Genomic DNA, 20911 nt, shown 5'->3' with positions numbered 1-20911 from the left:
CAATAGAGCTGTTCCCAGCTCCCATATCAACCCACTTTATAAATTAAAAACTACATGTCTTACCAATGGAACAAGAAATATTACTAGGAACACTATATACTGGACCATTACCTATAGTTGTATTCATAGATTAAATTATACATCTGGGATATGTTTGAAGAGAAAATAACAGAAAAGATATCCCAATCCCCTTCACTTCTGCTGCATCCTCAGGCAGGATGAAAGTTGAAGACATTTCCTCCTGGGAAACGTCCTATGGCCAAACCCTACCCGGGAAATAACTTACGCGCTTCCAGATCTGTTGTAGAATTTAATAATAAGCAGAGCCAGCTAAGCAGGTCTTTCTGTCTGAAAACCCGTGTGTGTGTGTGTGTGTGTGTGTGTGTGTGTGTGTATGTGTGTGTGTATCTGTGTGTGTGTGTATCTGTGTGTGTGTATCTGTGTGTGTGTATCTGTGTATGTATCTGTGTGTGTGTGTATCTGTGTGTGTATGTATCTGTGTGTGTGTGTATCTGTGTGTGTGTGTATCTGTGTGTGTGTATCTGTGTGTGTGTGTATCTGTGTGTGTGTATGTGTGTGTGTGTGTATCTCTGTGTGTGTGTGTGTGTGTGTGTGGTTTAAAAGACATGAGCTCACAAGGCAAAAGGAGTCAACCACAGAGGATTTTCTACACATAAGTGAACACTGAAAAAGAGTTAGGAATCATTAACTCAACAAGCTAATTTCCCACTAAGAACCATAAAGAGGTTCAGAGGTTGAGGGCCCACGCACTGAATGGGGGCTAAAATTTGGAAGCCTTATTGAAAATTTGATTATGAGGCGATTTGTCCTCTACCCCATTCCTTGACACTTGGCAGTTCTTCCCCAAATTGCCACAGGAAACAAGGTAGTTTATTCTGAGGTAAAAGCTGTTGGTATGAGAGCATGAATGCACTGGAGATGTGGTAAGAAGTCTCACTAAAACCAGAGAAGAGCAAGTTGGTTCCCCAAGGGAGGAGGATTCTGTTTCTTCTGCCCCCTTGACCTGTTTCTTACATCAGTACCATGCTCCTATTTCTGAGGCAGAAGACAGCAGACTTCTCCTCTTACCCATGTATTTACAGAGGAAAGAAAAGCAGGAGGACAGGCTATCCTAGAGGAGTCCCAGTGAGGATCCAGTATTGATAGCATAGCAGAAGCCAGAGGCCTCAAGCCAGACTGAGGACTCAATGCAACGAACATTTGCGAGCAAAGCTGTGTGGACAAAAGGGTGCACTGTGGGATATATCATGTCACAGCACCGCTTCCATGGCAAGATGGGTTTTTAATTGTTGTTTTGGGTGGGGAGGTTCCAAGTGTGGAGGGTCGATATGGAGGGATGGAGAGGTGAGTGGAATTGGGGTGCATGGTGCGAAATTCACAAAGAATCAGTAAAAAGTTACAAAGGAAAAAGAAAGAAAAGCAGGAGGCATCTGAAACAAACCCTGGGATCTTCATCCATTCAACAGACAGTGAGGCCTGTAAGTCCCACCCACACTCACAGAGTCTCATGCAAATCGCCTCTGGTTCTTCACGCTTCAGGGAGAAAAGACAGGTCAGCCAAAGTCTAGGGGAACCTCCCTCAGAAATGTCATGGAACAAATACATATGGGACAGAGCAGTGCATGCACGTGCACCCATACACACATATTGGGGAATAAACCAAGAGAGATAAATGTAGGGCAAGGCAAGAGAGTCTCCATGATGACTCCAAGGGAAGATATGGGAAAGAGTGGTAAAAAAAGGACCAAAGGCATCAGTGCCCAGGCATTCAAAAGGCTGAAGACAGTGTTAGCACCCATCAGTCAGACTGGAAACCCTTATGATTCAAGGTCATTTCCCAGACCACATAGAATGGCCTCATCTCTATAGCAGTTAATAACCAACCTTATTCTGAGCAATGCTGTGGTCTTCTTAATCAACAAATCTTAAAAGCAATACCCAACAAGACGAAATAGTGTCTCACTGGATCACCTGTGTGCTAAAATAAAGCTCGCCACTTACAAGACATTCTTCGAACTAGGTAGAATTCTCAGGGTACTGCCTGTACTAGCCATGAAAGATTATCCATACTGGGCATCTTAGTTTGCGATCGCTGTGATCAAACACCATGACCTAAAGCAAGTTGGGGAAGAGTTTATTTGGTGTACACTTCCACATCATAGTCCATCACTGAAGAAGGTCAAACAGGAGAGGGATCTGGAGACAGAAGCTGATAGACAGGCCATGAAGGAGTGCTGCTTACTGACTTGCTTAGCCTACTTTCCTGTAGAACCCAAGACTATCAACTCAGGGATGGTACCACCAACCAATGGGCTGGACCCTTCCCCATCAATCACCAATTAAGAAAATACCCTATAGGCTTGTCTACAGCCCAATCTTATGGAGGTATTTTCTCAATCGAGGGTCCCTCCTCTCAGATGACTTTGGCTTATGTCAAGTTGACATAAAAAGAAGCCAGCACACTAGGATACTAAGAAATCAGCACAGATAGAATAAATGTTAGAATTATCAAACAATCTCATTAAAACAATTATCCTAACTGTATTCTATATGATCATATAGACAAGAATCTCAGTATGAGAGATAAAGACTAGTTAGGGTTAGTGGCAGACTAGGTATTGAACAAAGTAAGAGAATTGAATCAGAGGAGATAACAATAGAAACTCTCCAAAGGAAAAATAAGGAGAAAAAAGGGGGAGGGATTAGCAGAGCACCATTGCATCATGGGACTTCAAATGGTTGGCTATGCACCTAGCTGATGTCCTTTAAAAAAAAGGAGGGGTAAAAAGGCTAAAAACATACGAGGCATGGAGATGTGTAGCTCAGGGATGGATGTTTGTATAATATACATAGGGTCCTAGATTTAGTCTCCATTACTGTGTGGGCAAGATAGTAGGCCAAATGTTCCCAAAAATGATACAAACTATAAACATATAAATGCAAGGAGTCTAATGAACTTCAAGAACAAGGAAAAATAGGAAAATAAATCTAAAGTTAAATTGTTCAAAACCAATGCTCAGGTGAGAAATGGGACAAAGTTCATCTTACATACAGAGGGACAAAATCAGGTTTACCACCAACTTTACAATGGAAGCGAAACAAGAGAGGAAACAGTGGAACATTGTAATAAAGAGAAGGGAAAAGCAAGGACTCAATCCCAGCCCTTAAAAACAAAAACAAAACCAACACTGCACAGCTCTTTCTGCTGCTGTGATACACGCCATGCCAGAAGCAACTTGGCAGAGGGAAAGGTGTGACTTGTCTTATACGTCCAGGTCACAGTCAGTCACAGAACCTCAGGGCAGGAACCTGCAGCAGAAACCACGGAGGAACCACTGCTCGCTGTTTGGATCCCTGGCTGAAGCAGGAGGGTTTCTAAGAGGGAGGCCGGTCTGGTTTGCGTAGCAAGTTCCAAGCAAGCGTGAGACCTTGTCTCAATCAGTCTAACTAGGTCACCTCTAGACAACTGTCAGGCTAGAATTTTATTTAATGAAAAAAATAACTTTCTCCTTGGGTTGCCGAATAATAACTGTGCATTGTGAGTTGAAAAAAAAAAAACAAAAAACAAAACACTGGCTTTAAAAATGGTATCACTGTCTTCCCACTTAAAAGAAAATGTTACATACGTTTAGTACAGATAAGGTTTTTTGTTTTGTTTCTGCTTTTTTTTTTTTTTTAACTCAAGCCTCTTAAAGTACTAAGGAACTATTTTTTTTTCCTATTTTATTGGCCACTCCACTAAAATGCACCAAACAAGCAGAGTCACAGGACAGCAGGCTATTGGGAAAGGCTTGTCAGATTGGGGAAACTGGTCATTGTGTATCGCAAGAATTACCTCCTTCTGTAGTGCTGGCCAGGATCCAAGGGCTCACTGCAGACCAGCCAATCTCGTTCCGACAGGACACAGTGACGCTGTAATTAGCCAGGGCTTGCAGCTGCTGGACTTCATACAGATGTGGCGAAGCAGAGGTATTAAAAACCATGACTGAGCCATTACTCAGCTGGTCAGCTTCCTTGACCTGGATGAAGAGTAGATGTGGAACAGCATTAGTAAGACCTGTGAGGGGGAGGGGGGATCAGACTCGGGCATGCAGATGTCGGCTGCACGTAGCCCTTCCTCTGTGCTGGAGGAAGGACCTGCTTCCATTCAGGACACACACAAAATTCCCCATCAGCATTGAGTGTGTTAGTCATGTTGCTCTGGCAACAACTGACGCCATCAGGAAAATGTCTATACCATGGAGTTTCACTGCGGCAGGCAACAGACAGACAGTTACTGTGATGATTATATTATTACTGTATTAATGATATGGACTCAAATAGAAAGTAGCCCCCCCTCCCACTTCTCCCAGATCCACTTCAGTTCTTAATCCATTCTTCTGCTTCACAGTAGCTGGCCCTTTAAATAATTTCCAGACCTTGTTTTAGAAGGTGGGTTTCTTGGCTTTTGTCAGCATTGCTGTTTTATGATAAGATGAAAATCAAATGCCAAATATCTTTCAAGCACATTTTCAGTACTTCATAAGGAGTGCCACCGTATCTTGCATTTTACCATAGTCTGTTTCGCTTCCCACTTCTGACTCGGTACCAACAGCTTTGCTGCGATTTTATGATCCCTATGCAGTTTATCATGAGTTTAAAAGCTTACGACGTGGGGTTGGAAGCACGGCTCAGAGTGAAGAGCACTGGCTGTTCTTTCAGAGGACCTAGGTTGGAGTCACAGCATCTACATGCTTGCGAGCGTGGGGTTTAGGCCCTCTGGAAGAGCAGGAAGCATTCTCAATCACTGAGCAATCTCTGCAGTCCCCTTTAAAAATTTTTTATTAGTATGTTAATTATCCATAATAATGGGTTTCATTATAACATTTTCATGCATGTATATACATGTGTTTTGATTATAGTCAATTCCCATTACATTCTCTTGTTCACTCCACCCTCTTCCAGGTCTTGGTCTCTCTTCTATGGTTACGTCTTTTTTAAAAAAAATAGTATTTATTTTTATTTTATGTGTATGAATGCCTTGCCATGCATGTATGTGCACCATACACATGCCTGGTGTTGGCAGATGTCAGAAAAAAAGGCACTAGATTCCCAGGAACTGGAGTTTCAGGCAGTTCTGAGCCTTCCGGTGGGTGCTGGGACCTCAACCTGGGTCATAGCGAAAGTTAAACAATTCTCTTAACACCTGAGCCAGCACAGTCATGGTCGTGTGTGTGTGTGTGTGTGTGTGTGTGTGTGTGTGTGTGTGTGTGTGTGTGTATGCGCGCGCACACACACACACACGCTTGCACTCATGCACGTAATGGGTTTCATTAAGATTGTTTACAGAAGCATGGGCGGGGGGTTATTTACAGACCCATGTGTACCCTACTAGAGGCTATACTACTGAAAAAAAGGCTCTTCCTCCCTCAGCAATCATCAACTGCCTATGAATCCTCAAGGAGTGAGATTCCATGAGCTGCTCCTTCCTGACCATTGCTAACTGCCTATCCATTCTCAGGGAGGAGTAAAGCTGTATGAACATCTCCCTACTCCATGACAGGATGCTGATGGGCCTAGTCTTGTGCAGGTCTTGTGCATGTGACCACAGCTGTAGAATTTGAGAATGTGACAGCCTTTCCATTCTGGGAAGACAGATGAACTCCCAGCACTATGCCTCGTTCCTGGTAGAACCATTAATCAGGACTGATAGAATAAATATGGGACAAGGGATTTATCAGAATGCCTTACAGGCTGCAGTCCAGCTAGTCCAACACTGGCTGTCTACCAGTGCAAAGTCCAAGAGTCCAGTAATTGTCCAGTCTATGAGGCCGGAGGGCTCATCTGGTCTTCCCTTGAAAGAATCCCAAAGAAACAGCCTCTGGTGGCAGTGAAGGAGTGGACTTGCCAGAGGGAGCAAGAGCAGCAGGCAGAGTGAAACTTCCTTCTTCACATCCTTTACACAGGCTGCCAGCAGAAGGTGTGGCCAGGATTAAAGGTGGATCTTCCAACCTCAAAAGATCTGGATTAAAAGTGGGTCTTTCCACCTCCATTGATTTAATTAAGAAAAAAAATCCCTGGGAGAAAAATCTTTAACCCAAAAATGAGTCCCCCTTAATAAGGAGGTGCAATCACAGGTTATGGGCCTACAGTGTCGTTACGTCAGGGTAGGTGTGCGTGCAGTTTCGCACAGGACCGTAAATAGACATTTTGGAACATTGTGGAGTCCCCTGGTAGATGCCACGAGGTGGAGTGGAGGCTGAATTCCACCTCTGACTCAGACCCTGTGGGTGACAGGAAGGTCCCAGCCGGCCTGAGGCTGAGGAGCCACCACTGTTCCAGAGGCAGGGGCCATGTGCTTATCTTGGGGTGGCTTTTTGGCAGAAATGACTTTTTGTTCTTTCATATTAAACTATGCACAGACTTCCTGGTGAGCAACCACTAAAATTAAGGTGGAAGAAACCTTTGGCTCTCTGCCCCAATCCCACTTCCGGAACCTTCTGTGAGCTTGTACAGGCAGGTTCTTGGGGGGAAAAAATAGGATTTCTAACAGGCTCTCCTCGGTGGACCCTGGGGGAAAGGAAGGAATGGCCAGAGCACGTGAGAGAAGAGTTAAAAACAGAAATGGAACATGTGTCCCAAAAATGGTTGAAACTATAGTCAGGATCAAAGGAAATGGAAGGGTGTGTCCCAAAAGTGTGCAGCCCTGAATGCCATCCAAACCGTTCGTTTGTTACCGAGTTTAAAATGGTGAGGAACTAAAATCCGTGCTCAGTCCCTCCAGGAAGGGGACAGACTGTATACAACTCCTAGACTCCACGCAGGGCTACCACAGAAACAAAGGATGCTATTAAGTGTGAGGTTCAGAGAAGTCAGAAAACCGAAACCCAGTTTTTAATATAGGTAAATATCAAGATTGCCTGTGTCATTTAACTGGCTTTCCTGTGTCATTTGCTGATTTAACAACCCCACCAGAGAAGAAGGGAGAAAGAGTTAGCTGGTGGTTTGAGTGCAGAGTGACCACATCTGGCACCACACCGTCCAAGGTGGCTAAGGGAGGCCTGCCATTTGTGTACCCTGGGATACTTTTTTTTATATAGTCCACAGCTATGAAAAGCCACAGCAAAGTCAGAGGCAATGGGTGAAGTTTGACTCTTCACCTTCTGGAGTGACCTGCTACTTCTAGCATTCAGCCGTCCTGCCCCTCCTCACACCTAGCCTCTTGAGGTGGTCAGGGGAGCCATTGTCTCTGAGTCTCCTTTAAGTTAGCCACTCTCACAAAAGAACACTTCTACAACTGGTTTACACCATCTCTAGTGCTTGGCAGTCTCTGGGATAGGACATCCGCTATGTCATTAAATAAGCCTTACTAAATGTTAAGTGACTGAAAACATGCTAAACATTTTCTAATGGAACATTAGAAATAAAGAAGAAGTTGAGGAGATGGCTCAGTGGGTGGATGGAACACTGGCTGGACACCCATGGAGACCCTGTGCGAATCAGAAGTGCCTACGTAAAAAGCAGAATGTGACTGACTGCACACCCAGTCTCGTGTAACCCCAGGGTGGTGGGGGCAGAAGCAGGAGCCTCTCCCGGGCTTGCTGACTGCCAGCCTTACTCCAGGCTTCAGTGACAGACCCTGTCTCACAGACTAGGCAGACAGCCTCCTCTGCCCTCACACATGCATGTGTGCATGTACCTGCATATACACATGTGAGTATATCACACACATACGAGAATAATTCTTTTAAAGATTTAAAAGCACGAACTTAGGCACATTCCTAAATAATCAAGAAGACAAAAAGGAAAAAGACAAAACAAAACCAAGAAAGAAAACCCTTGAGATGAATGATAATACAGCAAACCAAACTGTCCTGGGGCACAGCTAAAGCCATGTTCACAGGGAAATGTTTCGCACAGACGTGCAGCATAATTGCTTATAGTAAATTTGTTTTCAATGAGGCATGGTGCCACACACCTATAACCCCCAGCCCTTTGGAGGCAGAAGCAGGAGGAACAGGAGTTCATGGTTATTTTTGGCAGCAGTGAGCGGAAGGCCACTATAGATGACACGAGGCTGACTCTGTCTTAAAAAAAAAAAAATCATTAATCAGTCGATTGGATTTTCTGGTGAGGGACGGTAGGCACAAGGAGTGCACTGAGCTTTACAAATAAAGTTAGGCAGGAAGGAGCTAAGTAAGCAAGGCTGGGGCCATAGGGCGAGGAGACTATTTAAGGGATAATGCTTGGGGGTTGGGGATTTAGCTCAGTGGTTAGAGTGCTGGCCTAGGAAGCGCAAGGCCCTGGGTTCGGTCCCCAGCTCCAAAAAAAGAACCAAAAAAAAAGGGATAATGCTTGTTTTTATTTTTCAGAGAAGGAACAGCTGTCAGATAAGAGTAGGAGGCACCAAGGGCAGAGAAATTAATTCCAGTTGGTATGAAAAACATCTGGCTAATCAACACAAAATTCTCTGGAAGTCACTTCTCCAAACTAAGCTGGCACGACAAGCATGCTAGGCTCATTTGTTTGTCTTTTTAAAATCTAATTTCATTTATTTGTTTATTATTAATTATTACCATCATGGGGGGCATTGTGGGCCATGATACAGGAGGGAATGTCAGAAGGTGATGTTCAGGACTCAGTTCTCTCCTTCTACTGTGGGATCAAGCTCAGGCTGTCAGGCTAGCTAGCGTGGCAACTTGCTGGCCTGGTTAATGACTTTTATTTGCTTATTGTTTGTTTTTTGAGACAGGGCTTCTGTGTTGCCTTAGCTATCCTAGAACTCACTCTGTAGACCAGACTGGCCTCAAACTCAGAGATCCACCCCTCCACAGCTCCCCTTCAACCCCCCCTTCTCCCCTGAACTAATGCTGGGATTAAAGGTGTGTGCCACCACTTTCCACTAGTTAATGGGTTTTTAATGAGAAAACTAGATATTCAGGAAATTAAGAGTAATTCTGTCCCTATGCATGACAATGAACAAGGCAGAATACATTCATACTGTCAGCAGACAGTCTCTGAGTGACTTACACAGTGTCTGTTCTGACTGTGGAGTTAGGACCTCTGACAGTGTTTCTGTTTTCATGAAAGGAGCACTCAGGAGTACAGCTTATACCATGGACAAGGTATCATTTAGGGTGGCCCACCCATATTTTTCCTAGCCCTGTTTCAAAGTAACTTTCACTAATGTTAAAAGGAACTGAAGCTTGAACAAGGCCAGCAAACCCACTCCTCAACCCCCGTTTCCCTAAGAGACAGTGGCTAAGGGACTTCGTCTATCAGCATACATGACCCACCTTGGGTTGGTACAACTAACTGTCCTTCATACCCCAGCCCAGGATGAGTCGCTCTGGGAGGCGTGTAGCCTCCTGGACCTTTGATCACAAACCCGTTCTCATTCAGGGATGAGTCTGGATAATTTATAAAGAATTATCCCTGGCTTCAAGACCTCTGTCCTTGGAAGCATGTTTCTCTCCTGCTTGGGTTCTGGGCCATAATGGAGCACCGTGGCCAGAGAATCAAAACACCCATGATGGATGCTGAGGGGAACGGAAGAGATTCTGAGTAGAGGTGGAGGTAGACCTTCCATGCCTGCCCTGGGGAGGAGGTGGGAGAGTCAGAGAGCACCACACAGCAGCGCACAAACCCTGGAGCTTTACCTGAATGCTGCAGTTCTGAAGTGGGGAGTAGCCATCAAACCCTGGGACCCAGGAGACCAGGATGCTGTGCGCTGTGCTGTTGAGGATATGGACTTCAGTGGGTGGGGAAGGGATGACTACGGAAAGACAAGACACGCACAGAATCACAATTCTATACCACAGGAGGCTGCGAGTATCATACTAGTCAAATCCAACCTGTGGATCATGACCCTTCTGGGGGGGTCAAACAACCCTTTCACCGGAGTTGAAACCTAACATTAGAAAACAGATATTTACATTACTATTCGTAACGGTAGCGAAATTACAGTTATGGAGTAGCAATGGAATAATTTTATAGTTGGGGGTGACTATGGCATGAGAAACTGTGTTAAAGGATCGCAGCGTTAGGAGGTTGAGAGCCACTGACTTACACAAAGGGGATCTTGGTTGCTCTGATTTAAGTTTTAAGGTAAATGAAGGTCAGAAACACAAGTTTGGCCTCAGCACTGGGGAGAGGGACCAGAAGTTCAAGGTCACCTCATCTTAAAATTAGCGCATAGAAATTCCACAAGCTTTGGGAATGGGATAGAGTTTTAAAAGAAAGTTTAGGTGAGATTCTAAATGAAGTACACAATTTAATGTGTCCCATTTTATACTTGTCTAAACTCCGAGCAGTTTAAACCTTACACTTAGTAAATAGGTCTTTACAAGTCTACACCCACGAGCAGATTTCTGAGATTCCCAACGTGCCTTTTGAAACTGTAATAGCGGAATTTATGGAAGAGGAAGGAAGTTATACACTTCCTCCAGGAGTCACTTTTAGTTTGTTTGTTTTTTTTTTTGCAATGAACCTTTATAAAATAAATGCTGTTTCATATCCTTCATCTAGTCCGTTTACTGAAACTGAAATCAGACTCTTTAGAACTCCTTCTGTAGTTTTAAATCCCCTTCCCTGAGCATGCCCAGCCTTTAACTTATCATCCAGCATATTCTAGCATATCTTGGTGTTGCTTTGATTTCCCAAGGATAAGAGGAAAGAACCATGAACCCAGTATTTACTCTTCGCTATCTAAAGATCTATGTGACGGCAAAATATAAAATGTGTTTGAGTTTCCATGAGTAAGAACGGTGATATAAAGATAAAATAAGGCAGAATTTGCTTGTGGGTTTTCCTTCCCTTCCAAGTTTAGGGTGTCAATACCTGTTATTACGGGAGTAGAGGGACAGGGTGAAGGACTGTGTCTCCACTAACATCTGCTTTGGGCTCTGTTTCTATCAATCAACTGCCCAGTGAGCTCCCACCTAGTGAAATGGGAGGTAAGATGGAGGGAAAGGAGGAGACAGACTGGCAATCCCCCTGCTCTCCGCTCTCTGCTCCAGTTTTAAGTCTCCCTCTTGTAAGATTTGGCTCCGTTGACCCAGTACCCCCCCCCCCCCCAGCCCACCTCTGGGCTGCTCAACGGTTAATGGGAATAAGTATGAGATGAAAATGGGAAATTGAAAATGAAGGTAAAGTTTCTAGCTTATTCTTGTGCTAAGCAGAACTACATTAGCTCATGCTAATCGATGATGTATGTGCCAAGAACTGCTATGAGTGTAATACTTATAGTAAATGACCAAGTTTCAAAAATAAGTAGGCTTTGTAATTACCCTGACTTTTTTTTTCCCAACACTGACACCAAAGAGGAGAAGAGGCTTGTACAGTGTTACAAAGAAAGCCATGGAGTAACCAGACTCAATCCTGTGCCCCTCGCAAGCCTCCTGAACCTGCTAGAGCCCTGGCCTTCCTGCTCACCTTTGATGTTGATCTGTACACCCTTGGACACCGTCAGTCCTTTGTCGTTGTGGGCCTCACAGCTGAAGACTGCGGTCTCTGTCAGACCTGGGATGGGAGGAGACACAGGAGATTAAAGGCAGGTAAACAGGTGGTCCTGGGCTAGAGACCTTGGCTTTGCCAGCTTTTATTTCTTGGCTCATAGCTTCTAGCCTAAAATGTAAAATCAATCTAAAGAGAAAAGCATAACTATTAGAAAACCAACCTGAGACGACACCACAGGTACCCAAAGCAGGGCAGCCCTGGCCCCAGAGGCGGCTGTTTTTGTCCCTTCAATCCCTGAATGCCAAGGTAGTGCTGTTCAGACTTCTCTGAGTTGAGTTGGGGGAGAGGTTGAAACATGGTCTATCTGTGTAGTTTTGGCTGTCCTGGAACTCACTCTGTAGACCAGGTTGGCTTTGAACTCACAGAAATCTGCCTGGCTCTGCCTCCCAAGTGCTGTGATTAAGGGGTGTGAGACACTATGCCCAGCCAGACATAGTCACAAACACAACAGTCAACACACAAGTACATCTAGGCAATGACGGGTTACATCATAAAGACACAGGAACCAAGGAGAAGAATTGCCAGTGGTGGAACACTGGAGGGAAGTTTTCAAGTGGATTTTTAATTATGTTTTCCCAACAACTTAAAGAACCAAGAACAGTTGCTTCTGGAGCAACTTCTTTGCGTATTCACTTCCTCTTGGGGGAAATGCTCCTATTTTATATGGTGGGTAAAGCAAATAATTAGTTATCTGGAAATGAATGTTTTATCTTGCACCCCTAACTTGCATCTATAAAGGATGCTTGTGAATGACTACTCCACCGGAAGGGGTGTCCTTATATCTTCTGTGTGCTTTCCCCCTCACTGCGAAAAGTATGCAAGGCCCCTCAGACATTCTGATGTCTACGTCCCAAAATGTTTCATGATTGAAACAGCTGAATAAAATGTAATTGTAGAGACCTAGAAAGCTGCATAAAGTCTAGGAACTTGGGCATACCTAATCCCCAACTCCACCTGCAATATCTTGACACAGCATCACCTGCTGGAATCACTCCTCCTGCAGAGTCTAAATTTTCCACTTCTATGAAGTCTATTTTAATAGCATTCATATGTGTGCTTGAAAAATCTCTGAACAACAACCGTATGATTCTTTCTTTTGGATTGATTATATTTATAGAAATTATTAGGAAACAATTAATTGGTATAAATAATTCCATGCTTTCTTCTGTCAGTGATGGGGATGCAGCCCAAGACTTCATGTATGATAGACAAGCTACATTTTCCCCCCCAGAAATGTTATCTCCTTTGCCAGATCAAATTGTAATTTTCTGTGCACGCAGTTTAGAAAGTTCTGAACCCTGAGGTGCCATAGCAGCTCCTCTCAGAGTCGGGTCCACAGACTCCAGGAGGTGCCAGGGACACTTGCCCTCAAAAGTTAGCTTCTTGCCATAATAGCAGTGTCATTTCCCTTCCATGCTCATCATCTCACCAATGCAGGAAGGAGTTTTCCAGAGAGTGATGTCATACGAGGACATCACAGTCTACCAGTCAGTGGAACTCGGTCTGGCATATCCTCTTTTTTTTTTTTTTTAAGTTTTCCATTTTACTTTCTAAGTCCGTAACCAGATAGGCATAACTTGTACAAAATTGTTTTGCTTTTCAACAATTTTTCAACTCTTAAAGGGCTCCTGACACCAAATTCTTTGAGAGTTGCTGTCCCACTGGGGCTCTGAGAGAGGGGCAGGGGTGGGCTCTTCCTCCTGTGAAAGGAGGAAGAAATGAGAGGCAGGTGGCAAACAACAGCAAGTGCGCAAATGGTGGGGCTTTGATTGTGGGAAAGAGGATGAAGACAGTGAGGGCCGAGACAGGGCCCACAGTGCACGGGGGTGGGGGTGGGCTGGGGGGATGGGGTGGGGAGGGCATTCTGCCGTGTTCCATGCCACAGCTCCGTGTCATGCTGCAGTGTCCTCAGAACTGATGGGTCTTGGGGTCTTGATCTCCCTGGGGAGACACCCATCCTACCAGCTCCTGAGAGCTTGCAACGCTTGGCTCTTATTTAGGAAAACCACGTTTCGGCTCCATCACAAGGAATTCTATTACTCACTCACTCATTTTATCTATCTATCTATCTATCTATCTATCTATCTATCTATCTATCTATCTATGTTTCTCTCTTTCTTTCTTTCTTTCTTTCTTTCTTTCTTTCTCTCTCTCTCTCTCTCTTTCTTTCTTTCCTTCTTTCTTTCTTTGATGTAGATGTCTGCACGCCAGAACCTATCTATCATTTGACTTCAGTTACTCTTATCCCAACTTTTAGGAAACATACATGGAGTACGAACTAAGAAAATCTCATTCCGTGCTGAGTGAGGCAGGAAGAGCCGGCCCTCCGGCGAACCATGTTTATTTCGCTAGTATCCCGTACTGCGCTGAAGCTCCCCGGAGGAGCGCAGTCTGCCAGCAGCACTGTAGCACTGCTCCTGGCCTCTAAGGTGGACGGACGCACAAGTGCTCATAGGGAAGCTGGCCACTGTGCGACTTGATTTTAGATCAAGCAGGAAGTCATTTTCCTCTTTGTGTTTTTTTTCTCCCCAAAGTTTACACAAGGTCAGAAAAACAGTTTGTAGCAGATGTCTCAGCAGCGTAAGGTACTCACACCAAACTGAAACTCCCAGAGATCAGTGCCAAGGCTTCTCCATGAGGGCAGGGGGTTGACCCCGACAAGCCAACAGATGCAAGCAGACAGAGGTGGAAACCCATCTAAATAAAGGCAAATTTCTCTACAACTAGACTGGCACTTACAGCTTCAGGGGTATCCCACCTCCACCCAACACTCCCAGTCTACACCACCCCCACCCCACCAGGTATTCCATTCTCCCACAATCCAGGGACAGACAGAACTAGGACCTCATTCATTCTAGGTTACTGCTCTACCGCAGAACCACACCCTCGCTCTGTGTAATTTTTTCCCTTATGGTTTTTGGTTTAGTGGCAGTAGTGTACAAACCAAGCACAGCCAGACTAGCTATACAGAGTACTCAGCAGAAAAAGCCAGCTCCTTCTCCCTTGCTTGGTCCCCTCTATGCAAGTTAAAATAAACCTGAGAGTTTTATAGTCCAACTCCTTGTGGCTTTCCTGGGTGAACAGTATCTGTGAGTCTCGGGTCTTCCTCCCACAGATCCTGATTGCTCCCGGTAGAGAATCCACAGTGCCTAAGACCTCTTCCTCCCCACCGGTCCCCTGGGCTCTAGTGAAAGGCTTTCCTTCCCAAGCCCCAGGCTGATAGTCGATAGCTCTCTTGCTTGCCCCACCCCAGTCATACACAGAGACACAGGACACACGGACACACACATACAGAAACACACACACAGACACACACAGACACACACACACAGACATACACACAGACACACACACACACACACACACACACAGTTTGAGAAAATGGCAGCCTGTGACCCAGACCTGAGGTATTTTAAGGAGCTTTGAGGAACAAGATGTTCCCTAGAGGGAAGGACAATCACAGTTGCTGAGGAAGCAACTTCCAGGAGCAGTTAGGTCAAATCTCTGAGTTCTGGATTAAGCAACCCTGAAATTTAATGAAATAAACAACCCTGTGTGTTCATCTTTTTTCCCCTGGAGTCTGTCTACCCAAGAATGAAACACACAGAACATACTGTATGGTAAAATGGCGTATTACTTGGAACTCTGGCTGCCCTGGTTTCATCCACTCAGTAAATACTGAGTACTGATTAGGTACCAGCACCCCCTCCTGCCCCCCAGGAGGTCTTTAATTCCTGTCCCTTACAGCTCAAATCCCCCCACACCCCCAAACCTCCAGAACAAAATGAAGCAAGACCTGAGAGAGAAGCTGAATGCTGTGCTGGAAGGTGGCAGGAAGGTGACAAGTACTAGAAAACCCCTGAAGACTGGATGGTCTGGGTGGGTGGGGAAGCAGGCTGTGATTTTCAAGGGAGGGAGAGGTTAAAGTTAGAGCTTTGAGAAATGCCTCAGGGAAATATCTAGGTTTAGGGAATAGCCTGGGGGAATCCTAGCATATAAACTGCCCAGGCCTTTTTCCAGAGTAGGGGTGGGGGTGGGGGGTGATGAGTGGGGGTGGGGAGAGCCTGGAGCTCTAGAGGAGGACTGACAGATTTGGCTTTGTCGGGATTGTTCCAGCTGACCTCGGAAGAACAGACTTTAAGCAAGTTCCCGATTACAACAAAAAAGGCTTAACAATGCAATGGGGTTCAAAGCGAACTGTTTGGTAAGCACTGTAAGACTGAGGAACTGAGTTGTATAAATTCTCACTGTTGTGGTTAGTATGAGGAATATTAGTAACTACATCCAGCTAACTAAAACAAGAACTAATTGTTAGCTGTTCATTTAAACAGATAATTGGTGGGGGTCCTATTTTTTAAGTTTTATTTTTCATCTGCGTGTACTTGTCTGTGTGAGTGTACATCTTCTGTGTGTGGGTGTCCATGGAGTCTAGAAGAAGGCATTGACTTCCTTGGAGCAGGAAGGAGTTGGAGGTGGTCGTGAGCTGTCTGATACCGGTGCTCAACAAGAGGCCATCAATCTGTAAGCTAAGAGAGGTCAAAATCACCCACAGGACATTCCACCATAAATAACAGCAGAAAAGGTCTTCGTACATTTCGGATTTGGAGTCGCTCAAGACAAAAGCCATTTATTTGTGTGTTATTTCTGGGGCTAAGGATTTTGTTTTCTGTTTCTGAGACAGGGGCTCTGTAGCCCAGGATGACCTTAAACTCACCACGCAAGTGATGTCTGATCCTCCTGCCTTACATCCCAACGGCTAAGATTACAGGCATGCGCCCACCACACCAGGTTAATTCCGTGCTGGAGATCAACCTGTGGGCTCCTGAATGACAGACAAACGATCAACCTACAGGGATGCACCCTGCTCTCGGCATTTTGTTTACAAAAACAGAAACCAGGCCTCGTGTCTGGTAGGCAAACTCTCTACCACCCAGCCTTACAAAATGCTTCTTTAAAAGGGAAAAAAATTCAGATTGAAGTAATTTTAGATTCACAAAAAGTTGCAAAAATAGAGCCAAGTTCCTGCTCCCCACCCCCCACCCCGCCTCCACTTCTCCATGAAAATGATTTTAAGCAGTCATAGTCCCAGGACGGAAACTGGGAAGGAGACTTTGGTACAATGCTAGTCACTAAAATTCAACCTTACTCTGATCATATCAGGGTTGTTTTTGTTTTTGTTTTCTGGGGGAGGGCACATTCATGTGTGCATAATCCTACGAAATTTTAATCAGAGGTACAGATTTGTGCCTACAAAATTGTTCCCCTGTAAAAGGACTCCCCCACGGGAGCATACAGGTCTAAGAGAGCCAATGGGAAGAGCTGATCCCTTCTCTACCGTGGTAATTTTGCACTCGGAGATGGTGATTTCAATGGAATCAGACCCTACGCAACCTTTGAGGCTGGCTTTGTTCACTCAGAATAATGGCCTTCAGACACAGTACCTTTTCTCCTGTGGCTTCGAAACAGTTTTTACAGTCAGGTAAGGAGGGATTGTGACTAGAGGAGAAAACTGCCAGGAGTGTGGTGACACTCCTGTGACCCCAGTCCTTCTAGAGAGGAGGCCAGCCAGAAGCGAGATCCTATCTGAAGCAAGTAAGTTTGCTCAGAGCAGTCCTAACTGCCTGGGCCAGTCAACGACTTCCCTATTATGATACTTTCTTGGATTGATAGGAAACGCTTGTATCCAGGAAGTTGTCTTTTTAAGGTGAAATCTCACGTAGCCCAGACTACCTCTAAATCACTATATAGTCAAGAATGGCCTTGAGTTTATGATAAACTTCCCACTCCCCAAGTGCTGAGATTGCAGGTATGTACCACCATGTGCCACTTCCATGGTGCTAGGAATCCAATGCAGGGCTTTATGCGTGGTGGGCAAGCATTTTACCAACTGAACTGCATCTCCAGCCCTTAGGTCAACCGCTCATGTGTTCAGTGGTTCATTCAGCTGTTTATCGAAGAGGCTACACTAGCTAATACTTCTCACATAATCAGTTCACGGACTGCTCGCCTCTCCTGGGGACCAGACAAGTAGATGGTTGTAGTTGAGTATGAAGCAGAGGTACTGAAGTCAGAGGGGCTGTGAGTGCACAGATAAGGGCAGAGTGACCAGGCAGGCATTCGGAGATGAGCAGAGAATCATCTGATGGAATAGAGGCTTACCAGAAAGCCAATGCAGAGAAAGCTGGACTAGAAGGGCCAGCATGGGAAACCAAGCAAGTCAGCACAGTGCCTTTGTGGACTTGCCACGGGCTCATGAGATCCCATGAGCAGGCAGTGATGCCTCAGGAGAAGGGTAGGGGGATAAAGGTCAAAGGACTGAGGGCTATGGATCATCAGAGTCATCGGGGTCATCTTCAGCCTGCAGTGGGATGCTCTGTGCTTTAGGAGAAGCTGACAAAGCAGAGAATGACTCACTGTGTAGGTGGCAGGCTGGGGGAGGGGGAGAGCGCAGAGGACAGAGGGACAAGGAATGCAGGGCCACAGTTAGGGTGCAGCAGCAAGAGTGTTGGCAAGGAAGCAGGAAAATATGAATTAAGGGCATCGCTGTGGAAAAGCACAGGGGAAGGGGCTCAATGACAGTCGAGAGCAATGTGCTGCACCTGATGACTGACTGTCGGGCAGGGCAGAGAAAAGAATTTGGGTAAATTTCAGGTTTCCAATTAGAATGCATCAATTGGCTCAAGCGGCCTTCATTGTTGGGCATGAGCTTCATCACCTTTCCATCAAACAAAACAAAATATTTGTAGGAGGGGCCAGAGAGACAGATCAGTGTTTAAGAGCATGTGTTGCTTTTGCAGAGGATCCAAATCCAGTTCCCGGCACCATCATGGTGGCTCCAATTCCAGGAAATCAGATCCTCTCTATGACCTCCATGGGGACCAGGCACACATGGTACACATGTATACATGTGGGCAAAATACTCATGTATGTAAAATAAATTAAATGTGTCTTTAAAAGATGACATGATTCTGAGACAGTGAGGCACCTGGTGTTGCCTCTTCTGCATAAGCTGCATTTTGAGGCAATTGTAAGTTGGTTGGTTGACTTGAATGTAAATCTGACACGTTATTTTGAGATAATCAACGTGAATCCTAGAAAACTTTAAGAACACACAGTTGGAATATCAGCTCAATGATAAAGTGTATGGTTACCATGCACATACAGGGCTAGGACCCTGCCCCCACACACATGCAAAAAGTTCCCTCACCAAAAGGAAAAGAGAAAGAGAGAAAAGTCAGAAACCCACGCTTCCAGCCTTTCACAACCAGGAGAATTGCTTGAGCAACGTAGTACACTGTAGTCATTCGGGAACTAGGTGGAAAATGCCAGCTCGGCAGCTTACACACAGGCTCTTCATTTACAGAGACATTAGTCGTTGCTTGGGAAATCATAAAGGAACTGGTAAAGCCCATGCTGGATGTACAAGATGTTAGAGAGACTTTCCATTGTCGTGAGCTTTCTGATGGAATATTTACAGTTTTGAAGGGGCTCTCTTGTGATGTGGCATTGGGCCCTCTCTTATCCGTCATTCCTAGACATTGAAGATACAACCAGAGGAAGTTTTAGTGCCTGCTCTCTGAGGCTCTCAAAGAGAGCTAAAGGAATAAGTCAGATGAAGCACCTCCCCACTTTAGTTTGTGGGGAATATGTTCCGAGGACTCTTTCAATGTACACTTGAAATCTCAGTTCCAGACTCCAGAAATACATGATTTTCCTAGACATAGATGTCTCTGACAAAGTTTAATTTATAAACTAGGTACACTATAAGATCAATAATGAGAGCTACTAATAAAATAGAACAATCTCTAAAATTACTGTAATAAAAATTGTGTGAATATATTTTCTTTCTTATTTCCGGAGTTTTCTTCCAAACAATTTTTGGGCTTGCAGGAAACAAAATCTCAGATTGGGTGGGTGGGTGGGGTTTACTATATTATGATGGTGAGAGAATCTTCTAGCAAGATTGAGCCAAAAAAAAAAAAATGTAAAGAATAAAACCAGAAAAGGTGTGATTTGAATCTCTGTGTAAGCAGAGAGACAGAGGAGCCCTGGGCTTACTGGCCAGCCACTCCAGTCAGGGCTGTGGACACCAGGTTTGGTGAGGGATGATGTCTCAGAAAATAAGCCAGAGTGCTCTTGAGAAAGGCACCCGACGCCAACCTGCACCCTCCACAAGCATGCTTACACACACACACACACACACACACACACACACACACACCACACCACATCACACACACACATACACACACATACACACACACATACACACACACACATACACACACACACCACACCACATCACACACACACACATACATACACACACATACACACACACATACACACACACATACACACACACATACACACACATACACACACACATACACACACACGCACACACACACACACACACACACACAGACCCAGGTAAACAAAGGTCGGCATAAATACAGATCTGTCAACGTTGCTTGCACATGGCACAGAGCCTGTGCCTCTGTGCGTTACCAGAAAGTCTAGAAATTGGCAAGGCCTTTTTGGAAAGAGAATGGACTTTTCAAACTTTAAAATATATGCACTTTCCCCTTCTATGCCCCCTTTAGCTGTCTCTCCTAAGTGCAGATGATTTAAGACACATCATACAAACCAAAACAAACCCCGCAAAACCAGTACTGTGGGGCTGGTGAGACGGTGCAGTGGGTAGAGTCATCCGTTTCTAAGTAAATCTGACCTCAGTCTCTGGAAGTCATGTGAAGGTGGGGAGAGAGACCTGACACCTCCACAAGTCACCTCTGACCTCCACATGCCCTGTGGCGGGTGGACATATGCACACAGAGACAATAACATTGAAGATTAAAACAGAATGTTTGAGGGAGTACATAGGTTAGTTACTAAAGCCATTCCACAATACACATAAGCATCTCAAAACAGCACGCGCTCCACGATGAATGCATACCCTATTTTTCTCAGTTAAAGAAACAAAACACTGAGACCAGAAAACTGGCTTGGGAAATAAAGGCACCCACTGCTACGCCTGATGACCTGACCTCAGTCCCTAAAACTTACATGGTGGAAGGAAGAAGAAAACAAAACCTACAAGTTGTCCTCTGACATCTACCTGCACACCTAAACCTCCCACAAATGTAAAAAGAATTCTGAATTAAATATATCTGTCTTTTCAAACCATTAATCTTAGTATTGCTGGCTGCAATGGCCCAGGCTGTAATCCCATCACTTGACTTGGTAGGTAAATTCAGGTGGATGGTCAGGAGTTCAGGGTCAGCCTGGGCTATACAGCAAGTTTGAGGCCAGCCTGGGCTACATAAAATCATATCTCAAAATAATAATGATAATAGGAATGTCTTTCTTTTATGGACTTTGGAGCAATTAT

General features: G+C 44.9%; 1 protein-coding gene across 1 annotated transcript in view; it reads right to left on the bottom strand.

Moving 5' to 3' along the window:
- Positions 1 to 20911, bottom strand: part of Mertk (MER proto-oncogene, tyrosine kinase) — a 105865-nt gene that overhangs the window by 43113 nt on the left and 41841 nt on the right. Inside the window, 3 exon segments of the mRNA NM_022943.1 lie at positions 3857 to 4040; positions 9660 to 9775; positions 11434 to 11520. Coding sequence (NP_075232.1) covers positions 3857 to 4040; positions 9660 to 9775; positions 11434 to 11520 — 387 coding nt within the window.

Source organism: Rattus norvegicus, chromosome 3 (genome assembly GCF_021556685.1).
Source record: "Rattus norvegicus strain SHRSP/BbbUtx chromosome 3, alternate assembly SHRSP_T2T, whole genome shotgun sequence".
In the NCBI taxonomy this organism is placed as follows: Eukaryota; Metazoa; Chordata; class Mammalia; order Rodentia; family Muridae; genus Rattus; species Rattus norvegicus.
Note: the sequence above shows the minus strand (reverse complement) of the source record. Positions and strands in the feature narration are given on the sequence as shown.